The 12,560-nt window shown below is 42.6% G+C and overlaps 1 protein-coding gene across 2 annotated transcripts in view; it reads left to right on the top strand.

The window, feature by feature from the left end:
* Nucleotides 1-12,560, top strand: part of LOC146785218 (uncharacterized) — a 1,495,909-nt gene that overhangs the window by 1,403,202 nt on the left and 80,147 nt on the right. For both annotated transcript variants that reach the window (XM_085634134.1, XM_085634135.1), the window contains exon 19: nt 4,404-4,589. In XM_085634134.1, coding sequence (XP_085490260.1) covers nt 4,404-4,589 — 186 coding nt within the window. The remainder of the gene's footprint in view (nt 1-4,403; nt 4,590-12,560) is intronic.

Below are 12,560 nucleotides of genomic sequence, written 5' to 3' on the forward strand. Positions count from 1 at the left end.
GAGAAAGAGGAAGATGAGGCAGTAGTTATTTTAGTAAATGGTGTACCCACAAAGAGTTGGAAAATATGTCAAGAATTTGTGGATGTTAATAAAGTTGAAAAGGCTATCTTATATAGAACAATATTTATTACAAAAATGTAAATGTGGATGAACAGGTAATACGTTTAGAAGATGATTTTGAAGTTTCAAGTGGTCAAATAGAGAAAGTGGACAAGTCAAGGACTGAAGAGATTTATGAACATTATACAATATGTCCTTTGCATTCAAAAGATGTGATAGGAAGTACCATTGAGTTATTTCAAATGAAAAAAGCACAGGGAACTCCAATGAGTGTATGGGAGAAAAGCTTGGAAGCTCGTTGTTTTCCACAGTTGTTTCCTACTGGAGAAGGTGGACGATATGATGACCGACCTGTACGGATTCCAGCTTCAGAATATCGTTCAACAAGATTATATTCTGAAGATCCTAGATTTCGACAGTGCATTCCATACATATTTCACCTTTTGTGATCTGTCTTCTCTTTCGTATGCAGTGAATCATATACTTAAAACTGGAGTTCATGAATCACTTCTTTCTGTGAAAGAATTTGTGGAGAATGTTCAAGAAACAGATGAAAATTTAGAAGCACAGTTAATCAATTTGATGGCATGTCAATGTGGAACAAATGAGTATTGGTATCGTCGTCATGGAGAACTCAAGTGTATGTTACAGAATTTAGGTACACCAACATGGTTTATCACACTTAGCTGTGCAGAGTATGCATGGGAAGATTTGCTTGAGTTTTTAAGAAAAGCGAATTCTAATATAAAAAATGTTGAAATAAAGACTCCTGGTGAACTGTGTTCATTGGATCCTGTAAATGTGTGCAAATATTTTAATCATAAGTTTCAAGGTATGATGTCTTTTATCTGTAATAAAAATAATCCATCTCTTGGAAAAGTTACCGGTTTCTTTTGGAGGAAGGAGTATCAAGCAAGAGGTGCACCTCATATACATTAGCTAGTATGGATCAAGGATGCACCTACATTTGGAAATGATTCTGATGAAACAGTATTGTCTTTCATCGAACAGTATGTGACATGTAAGATTCCAAGAGAAGAAGGAGATAGAAGCTTGAGACAGCAAGTTTTACGTTTCCAAAGTCACCGTTGTGGAAAGTATTGCAGAAGAAAATACAAGTCTAAAGGAAAATTTTACACCAAATGTCGGTTTGGTTTTCCCCATCCAGTCATTTGTAAAGGAAGAGTAAATTCTTTTTTTTCTTCTGTGAGGCACACAATAACTCAGAAATCTCCAAAGAATACCTAAAACTTAAAAAGAACAGAAGTGGCAAAGTATATCAATGACTACAATCCAGTCATTTTAAAAATGTGGAATGCGAACATGGACATCCAGTATGTTGTGGATAACTCAATTGCTGTTGCACATTATGTTACATCGTACATAACAAAATCTGAAAAAACAGAGATGAAACAAATGTGGGAAGAAATTGTACAAGAGAATAGTCTTAGCAAAAAATTGTACAGCTTTAGTTTGAAAAGGCTTTCCCACAGAGAAATTCGATCGTATGAATGTTCGGACCGCTTGTGTTCTTCAAGTTTTTATTCAAAGTCACGAGGAATCATCTGGGTAAGTTTAGGTCTTGTCTGCAAACAAAATGGAGTGTTGAAATCATTTGAAGAAATTGAACAATTAGCAGCAAATGAGCCAGATAGTACAGACATTCTTAAAACCAATATGTTGGACACATACTATCCGAAAAGGAGCCAACATCTGGAACAGCTATGTCTGTATGAAGTACTTCAACATTACAGCTTCAGAAGAAATGTTAAAGAGAATTTAAAAGATGGAAAGTTTGCAGTAGTTGGATGTCATGGTTGTTTAGTAAAACATGCAAAGGGTAATCTTATAAACCACAAGAAACTTAGTTGTGAAACTCCAGATAAGCAAGAATTTTAGTATTTAGCTCTTCTGCAGCTATTAAAACCATGGCATAGTGAAAGTGAATTACTTGGAGAGTTTGACTGCTATGAAGATTCTTTTAATGCTTGGAAAGGTAGCATTTGATGTCCAATTTTCCCTACATATTTAAAAATGTTGAATGATGGAGTTGAACAGGAAAAGACTATTCTAGCTGAAATAGCCCATGAAAGTTCTCAAGATAGTCAAAGTAGTGGTCCATGTAGTCAAGATCCTCTTGGACAGCCAATGCTGGAAAATGAAGCAGCGATTGCTATGCATGAAGTCGAAATTGCAATGCAACAAGCACTTGAAGAGTATATAACATTGGAAAAGTTAGAAGAACAAGTAAATGTTGAACAGAAAGAAATATATGTGCAAGTGAGAGAACGGATAGAACATGGTTTGTTGCATGAAAAAAAAGAATGTCTGTGTTCATCTTTTAAACCTCTTCTGATGTACATCAGTGGTCAAGCTGGGACAGGTATAAGTTTTTTTATTAAAGTTTTGACCAGTTATCTTCAAAAAACTACTGGTTCACATTTATGTTGTTTTGTAACAGCTCCAACTGGATTAGCTGCACACAATGTTAAAGGAGTTACTTTGCATAGAAAATTGATGTTACCAGTTGAGCATGATAATAAATTAGAATATCAGAAGTTGTCTGGAGAAGCTTCTTATTAAGTGTCAAGAGTGTTGAAGAAAATGAAACTTTTAATTATTGATGAGGTGAGTATGGTCACAAACTTAATACTTGCTTTTGTACACTTAAGAATGCAACAGGTATTAAAAACAGATTACGGCGTTCTCTTTGGGGGAAAACATTTAATTGTATTTGGAGATCTGCTACAACTAACCCCTGTAAACAGAGAACCAGTGTTTAAAACTCTTCTACATGAAGACGCTAAGAAATCTTTGGGAAGTATTGGAAATGTGAAACTGTGGTTACATTTTGAATATAAGGAACTCACTCAGAATATGCGACAAGCAAGAGATGAAGATTATGAAAATATTCGAAAAGATGTAAGAATTGGGGCCTCATGTAGGTAGCCCAATACCGGTCGGTAACGGCCGATTTTCGGTAAATATACCGTTACCGACCGGTATTTAGGCTTTTGCTATGTAGGGGGATAATTTCTGTATTCGGTAATTTACCGAATCGGTAAAATTACCGAATCGGTAATTTTACCGATTCGGTAAATACCGAACACAGAAATGAGATGTAGGGGGACTGTGTGGTGGGTGTGGGGATTTGTTATTTACCACCAACTAATAGTTGGTGGTAAATGACGAATAGGTGTGAAAATGCATTTTTGTGCACTGTGAAGTGTGCAATGTGGCAGACATACATGCCCCTAGGGCATGTATGTGCGCCACATGTGCACACATGGATGAATCAGGGGTGCAACAGGGTGTCAATGTGACACCCTGCCACCCTTGAATGTGCTCCCCCCATTACCGAATCGGTATTTACCGATTCGGTAATGAGGCATACCTTCCCATTGATTCAATCAATGGGAAGGTATGCCTCATTACCGAATCGGTAAATACCGATTCCGTAATTACCGAATTTCTCCGATTCGGTAACATTTACCGAATTATTACCTACATACACTTTACCGATTCTTAAATACCGAATCGGTAAAATTCGGTATTTAAGAAGCGGTAAAGTGTATGCCACCTACATATGGCCCTTGGTGTTCTAAGCAAACATGGTAAACAAGCTTTTCAAAGTCGTCTACTAAAGAACTTGTTTACAAATGAAAACACACCAGCAGAAGTAAATGTACAAGTAAATGAAAGAAAAGAGTCTATAGTTTGCTTAATGCCTACAGTGGAAGAGTGTTATACATTTAATAGAGAGCTTATGAAATTGGAAAATCAAGAAATAGTTCACATTGAAGCTATTGATAAAATAGAGCATCAAGGAATAACAATTGTTCTTTCAGAAAAACTACAGACTAAATTGGATTCTTTGGAAAAGTCTGTATCAAAAACTGCTGGCTTAGAATTTTTTTTAGATGTATGTTTAAACTTTTGGGTAATTTTGAAGCGTAATCTGAATGTAGAAGAAGGTTTAGTGAATGGAGCAATGGGGAAAGTTGTTGATGATTTTGTGACATATCAAAATAGAAATGGAATTGAATTTTTGAAAGTTGAATTTGATCAGATTGCAGAGGTAAAACAGATTGCACATTCTGCCGCACGTTTTTTGCTTGTAAAAGACTTGTATGTTCACAAATCACAAGGTTTAAGTGTATATAATGCTTTGGTAAATGTTGGAAAAACTGTGTTTAAGAAGGGAATGGTATATGTTGCATTATCGTGAGTTAGAACGTTGTCTGGTTTGGATTTAATTGATTTTGATGAGAACAAGGTTAGTGCTGATGTTAATTGTGTAAGAGAATATAATCGTTTGAGAAGGCTTTATGCTCCCCATTTAGGTGAATATCCTATTTATGAGAAACGTGTTGTGTGTTCAAAACGCAAATATGTTGAAGAGTTAACTATGGTTGAAAAGCAGAAAGAAAATCAACAGAACAGAAAAGATGTAAAGAAGCAGAAAATACAAGCAAGTGATGATGTTGTTGGATACCAATTAGAAAATGCTTCTGGTGTCAACTGCTATGGTAATGTAATTCTAAATGTTATATTTTATCTTGAAGATGTTTGTGGTGAAATTATGGAAAGTCAGGAAAAAACTTTATGTTCTGCACTCTACACTTTATTTCAAGAATTAAGAACTGATAGAAGTAAGATTCATTCTGCTTTTGGTATTCGCCAACAGTTGGATACATGTACTGGATCTTTAACGTTCAGTGCTAATATACAGCAAGATGCACAAGCATTTCTGATGGTTAAGCTTGGAGTACTAGAAGATAAAGGAATTCAGTTTGAGAGTTTATTTAGACTCTGTTACAAATGGGAACATAAATGTGAAGAGTGTTTATTATCTTCAAGGACTATAGTTGACAGAGAACACTTTTTATATTTAACAATACCTGACTGCAAATCTGTACCATTTTTCAAATTAGTAAAATAAGCTGATCATGAGATAATGTGTTCTCGTTGTAAATCAAGAATGCTATCTGCATTATGCCTACAAAGATATGGAAAATATTTGATTATAATGCTGCAACACTGTCGACCAAATGGAAGAAAAGTGGAAACCAAAATTTAATTATTTGTTGCTAATCAAGTATCTATTTCTGGAAGAACTTTTGCAACAGTGGCTATTGTTTTCTATTTTGTGAAAGGACAAAGCAGGACGGGGAATCCATGAGATAATCAGGGTATAATAATCAAAAATACCACAAAGAAAAGTGAACGCATTTGTTGTCTTGATAAAGATGGAATAACCAGACATCCATCGAAACGCGTCAACGCATTTCTGTATATTATCCGGAGGACAAGTTGGACCTGAAGATACAAATTACAGTCTATATGTATCCAGACTAGGCTTGTAGAAATTACTCCTAGGGACATGTACTAAAAGATGCCGCTCGCAGATGAGGATTGTGGACTTGGGACAAACGCTGAATTGAAGTCACGGAGGACTAGCTGGATAACATTTTTATGGCATTTTAATTCCTGGAGGAAGTCTTTTATATAGCGCTATCTACCCCTGAAGGTCGGCGTTCGCCGGGACTGCGAGGCCCAGGCTGCCCTGCAACGCTCTAGTGCAGCGCACCTGGTGCCTCTTCCCGGCCCCTCCCTTTGCTGTTTGTGCCTTGAAAACGTCTCGCGGCCCCCGCTTCACGGGAGCCGCTCGCAGATGAGGATTGTGGACTTGGGACAAACGCTGAATTGAAGTCACGGAGGACTAGCTGGATAACATTTTTATGGCATTTTAATTCCTGGATGAAGTCTTTTATATAGCGCTATCTACCCCTGAAGGTCGGCGTTCGCCGGGACTGCGAGGCCCAGGCTGCCCTGCAACGCTCTAGTGCAGCGCACCTGGTGCCTCTTCCCGGCCCCTCCTCCCTTCCCTATTTTAGCACACGTCCATTCTCGCGACAGCGGGACGCGAGCGGGGCGCAGACCGGGGCTATGCCCGGGCAAATGGCGGGCCCTCTAAGGCCCTCCGAGGCCGACTGGGGCCGGGCAGGGCTCGGCTATTTACATTTTCTGAGTGCCCTGATTGTATCCGTTCCCTGGGATAATATTGTTGCCATGGCCCTGATCTCCGACAAAGTGTGTGGGGTAAAGCCGGGGGGCGTACCAAATGGCCCTCTAGATATTTATTTTAAGAAGGTTGTAATGGATGATGAGAGGGATATTACTATGGCTGAGCTTAGGACAGAGCGTCGTCGCTCTGTCGAAAACATGAAACGCAGGGCTCCTGATGATTCTATTTTTGAGGCCCCCTTAGATGCTGGTGGTAACTGTAGTGCTAGTGATGTCCCTATTTCTCAGGATAGCGTCCCTTTTTTATTACGTGACTGTTCTTCTACAAATTGTGCCCCTATAGTCCATGACATTAGTGACACTTCTCCTTCCAATTGTTTAAAGAGCCCTATGGTTTCCAAAACTCAGTTCCCTAGCCGTGGCAAACCAATCGGGAAAAAGCCCAAGAAACAGGATAAAGGAAAAATTCATGGCCCCCCCCCCAAGGAAAATAAGATGCAAGGAGGGAGCGGGCCTGGTTAAAACAACAAAGATTAATCATTCTGACTTTGGGCAACATACTAAGGCCGTAAAGGGAGATGCTTCAGGGTTGGTGGCTGGGCCAGTTACTAAGTTAAATCTGGGTCCCTCTTCCCTTCTTGTAGGCTCTGATCTAGCTGTGAACAATTCTGAGACCTACTTGACCCCTGACGTAATAATGCAGTCGGCCGCTTTCTCAACTGCTCTCCATACCAAACTGGGAGACTTGTTTAGTACCCTTATTTTACCTATTACTGATAGTTTGAGGAGGATGGAGCAGAGGTTGGCGGACATTGAATCCGCATTGAGTAATAAGATCGGCTCGGATAGGGCTCAAGTGCATATGACAACCTCCCATGCCATGCTATCTCCCACTAATGCTTTCAAGGAAATTCCCCATGCTAGAAATAACACATTACAGGCTTCTAACCAGCTGATGCCTGACCATCATAGGCAAGGGCCCCCAACGGCTGGGAAACAATTAATTAGCAAGCCTATTATTGATCCCTTGGAAGGGAACGCTACAGTATCAAAGGGGATCATGCGACAGGAGCAGGGAAGCTCTAGTCGGAATGGAGGCCTAGGGAACTATGAACCACAGGTAGATTTACCTCCTGAAGCCGTCCCTTTGGTGGTGGTCCTGACGGGGGTACCCGCATTGGCAGATAACAAGAGAGAAGGATTCTTTCAGTTAAAAAATAAAATTATTCATTGGCTAAGTATATATAGACCAATAAATAAATACATCAATGGGGAGATATTACATGTCAGGCGTCTTCCTTGGCTTGGTGGTAGATGTAAAGATGTCGAGGGAGATATAGTCCTGATTAATTTTAGAGATCCAGGTGCGGTTGATTACATTCTGAATTGGCCCCCAGGAAAGGGCAACAGTTGTATCAACCCACGAGCCTTGACTTATTTTTATCCTAGATCTTTGGTGTTCTTTCCAAACCATGCTAGGAACAAGGTCAGAGCTCACCCAGCTATTCCTATAGTACCACTTAGCAGGAATATGCTACCTGATCCCCAAGGCTGGAATGTGATCCCTCCCAGATCTACTAGGAATAGCAACTGGAGAATGGAGCATTTGAGGCCTTTTACGCCTCTGGCGGTAGTGAATAGGTTCGATGTGCTCTCGGACATGGATGAGTGTGATTGAAGTTTACAGTCCAGGATGGGTTCCCGGGGCAGTCCTGGTGCAGTCAGGCTAGTGGGAAACGGAATTGAGATTACCGATGAGGCCAGGGAACTTCCTATTTGGGTTACGGCCCCTCAGGATCCTAAAAGTCTGGATGTTACCAGGTCCCTCGCTATTACTTATCCACGGCCTTTGGACTGTAGTGGCGATGGTTGTCATCTCTTAAATCTTACAGATCATCTTGAAACTTCCAACGACCATAACCCACGGGAATTGGGTGGTAATAAGGGAGTCTTCCTTACTCTGCCCTCTAGCGATAAAGAGGTTATTCATCTGGTATCTTGGAACATAGCTGGTTTGGGAAAAAAGTTGGCCCTTCCAGAATGGAACAACTTTATCGAAAAATTTGACGTATGTATGTTCCAAGAGACCTGGAGTCTATCCCCAGTATATAAATCCGGATATGTAACCTTTTGGTCACCCGCTTATAGCTGTGGTAAGGGCAGACCCGCTGGGGGCCTACACGTATGGGTAAAAATAGATTTAACAAAGAAGACTAGCTTAAGTTGACCAAAGTGATGCAGTACTCAAAGTAGTTCTGTCACAGACACCTTGTAGGTGTATTCATGAAGCCCTCACCCACCAACCTAGTTGGTGGCATGCTTCATCATCGGGCCCACCCAGTGACACCTAGTATGTCCCGGGTGTGCTACGACGCCTGATTACAGCGGAGCTGGTATATTGCTGAGAGTGCAGTGAGGTTGGGTGAATTGTGATTTAAAACGGCTTGGTGGTGGTCCCAGTACCCAAGGGTAAATTAAATTTTAATAACTGGGCCGACACCAGCGGTTAAAAGTAAGGCTACAGGACGTGTAAGGGTGGAGAGTTACTGCCCCCTGCGTCCTTCAGATGGTCGACATGTTTCAGCCAGTGCCTTAGAGTATTCTGGCTTTCCTCAGGACCGTTTTTAAAAGGGTGTGGTGAAAATAAAACAGACTTAGTGTTGTGGTACAGACTATGTGATACACTCACTAAGGCGTTTTTCTATGTGTGAGAGGGGGATTCCCTTCTCATGCATACCTGTACAAACAAACAAGGACAAAACATTTGTAGAGAGAGTCAGTAGTCAATTTAGACATCCGGTCAACAATGCTTAGGTGGCCGGCACTATAGTGCATGGTGAGAAGACTATAGTCGGCTAGGTGTGATGGTACTGGTGGTGCCATCAGAGTGAAAGTACGCAACTAATTAAGAGCGTGGTGTGGCTAAAACACGGAAATCACACTGAAGGCAGGTGACTTAGTGTAGCAGGGCGCAAGGAAAATGTTCTTACGCTTTGGGTTATTAGCCAAGGCTTCCTGGAGGGAAGCGGTAAGGGGATGACCCTATGAGAGAAAAAGAGATAGGCTGTGGGAGTTAGGGACCTATGAGGGAAAAAGCGCTTACCCAGTTTGTTGTTTGGAGGCTTGTCAGGATTGTCATACTCAGTCTTTCTGGTCAGTGCCTGCCTTGTACCTGTTGTCCCGCCGTCGTCCTCCGGTAGAAAGAGCCTCTCGGTGTGTGGGCTTTTTATACTGAGGTTAACGAGGTAGCACCGCCCCTAGATGTAGTTGCTGCTCATGCTCATAGTTTGCACACTAGTCTCTCGTGCATGCTCAGTGTATCAGCGGGTTGTTGCTCATGCTCATGAATTGCACACTAGTTCCTCGCACATGCTCAGTGTGAGTGCTTGATTTACAATGTAGGAGAATTGCACACTAGTCTCTCATGCATGCTCAGTGTATCAGCGGGTTGTTGCTCATGCTCATGAATTGCACACTAGTTTCTCGCACATGCTCAGTGTGAGTGCATGATTTACAATGTAGGAGATTTGTACTCCTGCCTTTGGCATACGCTCAGTTTGATAGCGCGATTGTGTGAAGGTATATGTAAAAACTAGATTATGAAAAAACTACAATATGCCGCCAATGATACGGGGTAGGGGGCAACACCAGTGTTAGGTGTGGCGTGGTCTTATATGCGCAGGCGCTAAGGGTTCAGTGTTGGTTATGTGTGCGTTAATGCTGGGAAAACATGCCTGCGGGACGCGCCGCCTCCCAGAGTGGTTCGGCTCATGAATTACTGTTAAGTGCGCGCAGCGCGCTAAGGTTGACATGGCAGAATGGGTGGGGTTGAAGCATGTGCCCAAGATGTTGGCAGTTTGGTGGTACACACAAGGGGGAGCATGATCAATAATTGTGTCCAGGAGGACTATGGCACGGGGGGGGCAACTGCGCACAGGCCAGGTGATGTGTGGGTCTAGGGTGTGACTGAGTTCCACGGTATGGCATCGTTGAGGCCATTGGTTTGGGTGGAAAGACGATATATCCAACGTTGTTCCTTGCTGAGTAATTTCTTCTCATTATCCACTGCCAGTTCCGGTAGTTGTTCAATGATGGTCCAGGTCAAGTCATTGGGAGTGTGTCCCTGGGTGATGAAATGACTGGTCAGTTTGCTAATGTTCTTCTTGCACCTGATTGTGCTCCTGTGTTCTGTTATTCTAGTTCTTATTTTTCGGGTGGTCATCCCAATGTATCGGAGGCAGCAGCTGCATGTAAGTAGGTAGATCACGTTACGTGAATTACAGTTTGTGTGGCTGCGTTGAGTCCACACTTTGTCTGGTTCTAATATCAGTGTTTTCGTATGGCTGGTGAGATGGCACACACTACAATCATTGCATGGGTAGTGTCCAGAGATCTTAGGTAGGCCCCACGCATTCAGGATAGTATTGGGTTCTCTGTTGGTCAGGGGTCTGGGGCGGGTGCTCACAAGTTGGTCTTTCAGGTTGTTGCACCTTTTGTAGGCAAACCTGGGGGTTTCCCATTGTCGTTGTCCAGAGTTTAGAATTTTCCAGTTTTTGCGTATGAGTTTCGCCACCTCATTGGAAGCTGTGTTGAATGTGGTGACACACGTGATGGGTTGGTCACTTTTGTCCTTGGGTACCGTTTCCAGGAGAGCCTCCCTATTTTGGTTCCTGGCTCTTTTCTTGGTTTTGTTGATAATGGCACGGGGGTAGCCTCTTTCCTCCAGTTTCTTAGACAAGTCTGCCGACTGATTTTTGTAGTCAGTTACTTGAGTGCAATTTCTGCGTATACCAAATGGTAGGTTTTCCCTTAGAGGGCGGGGATGGAAACTTGTGTAATGAAGGAGTGAGTTCCTTGAGGTAGGCTTGTAATAGGTCGTAGTGATCAGTTGGCCATCTTTGGCCCATATGTTCAGATCAAGGAATGCCAGGTGGCTTGCACTCGAGGTGCTTGTGAATTTCAGGTATGGGTCTCTTTCATTGAGCCACTGAGCGTCCAAAGAAACTACAAGAAACTAGAACATGACCCAACCAACTCACTACAAGGCACTATTCAGGCCCTAGTGAATACCGCCCACCAGGCGGAACATATCTCCAAACAAGAAGCAGAGTACTTCTGCCCTCAAAAGATAAAAGTACCATACTTTTACACTGTACCAAAAATACACAAAGGCATTCTCCCCCCCCCCCGGGCAGACCTATAGTGTCTGGCATCAACTCCCTTTTGGAACCTCTCTCTCGCTACTGCGATTTCTTTCTTAACCCACTGGTCCAGCAAACACCTAGTTACATCCAGGACACGAAACACTTACTACAAGTCATCAACAACATCGAATTCAACCCTGAAACCCAACTCCTGGTGGGCCTGGACATCGAAAGTCTTTACACCAGTATCCCCCAGGACGCCACCATCCAAGTCCTGAGACAGGTACTTATGGAGTCCCCATGGCCGCACCGCACACCTAGAGACTTCATCCTCCAATGTGCCACAATAGCACTAAAGGAAAACTATTTCGAGTATGAGGGAAGCCTGTACCTCCAAACCAACGGAACATCTATGGGCAGCGTTTTCGCTCCTAGCGTAGCAGGACTCTATGTCCACCTCTTTGAGCAGACCCACATCACTCCCAATACCAATCCCTATACCAGGAATATTCTTACCTGGCGTCGATATATAGACGACATCCTTATGATCTGGCAGGGATCAGAAACAACTCTACAACTTTTCCTCACTTGGCTCAATGAAAGAGACCCATACCTGAAATTCACAAGCACCTCGAGTGCAAGCCACCTGGCATTCCTTGATCTGAACATATGGGCCAAAGATGGCCAACTGATCACTACGACCTATTACAAGCCTACCTCAAGGAACTCACTCCTTCATTACACAAGTTTCCATCCCCGCCCTCTAAGGGAAAACCTACCATTTGGGCAATTCCTGCGTATACGCAGAAATTGCACTCAAGTAACTGACTACAAAAATCAGTCGGCAGACTTGTCTAAGAAACTGGAGGAAAGAGGCTACCCCCGTGCCATTATCAACAAAACCAAGAAAAGAGCCAGGAACCAAAATAGGGAGGCTCTCCTGGAAACGGTACCCAAGGACAAAAGTGACCAACCCATCACGTGTGTCACCACATTCAACACAGCTTCCAATGAGGTGGCGAAACTCATACGCAAAAACTGGAAAATTCTAAACTCTGGACAACGACAATGGGAAACCCCCAGGTTTGCCTACAAAAGGTGCAACAACCTGAAAGACCAACTTGTGAGCACCCGCCCCAGACCCCTGACCAACAGAGAACCCAATACTATCCTGAATGCGTGGGGCCTACCTAAGATCTCTGGACACTACCCATGCAATGATTGTAGCGTGTGCCATCTCACCAGCCATACGAAAACACTGATATTAGAACCAGACAAAGTGTGGACTCAACGCAGCCACACAAACTGTAATTCACGTAACGTGATCTA

Source organism: Triturus cristatus, chromosome 11, assembly GCF_964204655.1.
Source record: "Triturus cristatus chromosome 11, aTriCri1.1, whole genome shotgun sequence".
Classification (NCBI taxonomy): Eukaryota; Metazoa; Chordata; class Amphibia; order Caudata; family Salamandridae; genus Triturus; species Triturus cristatus.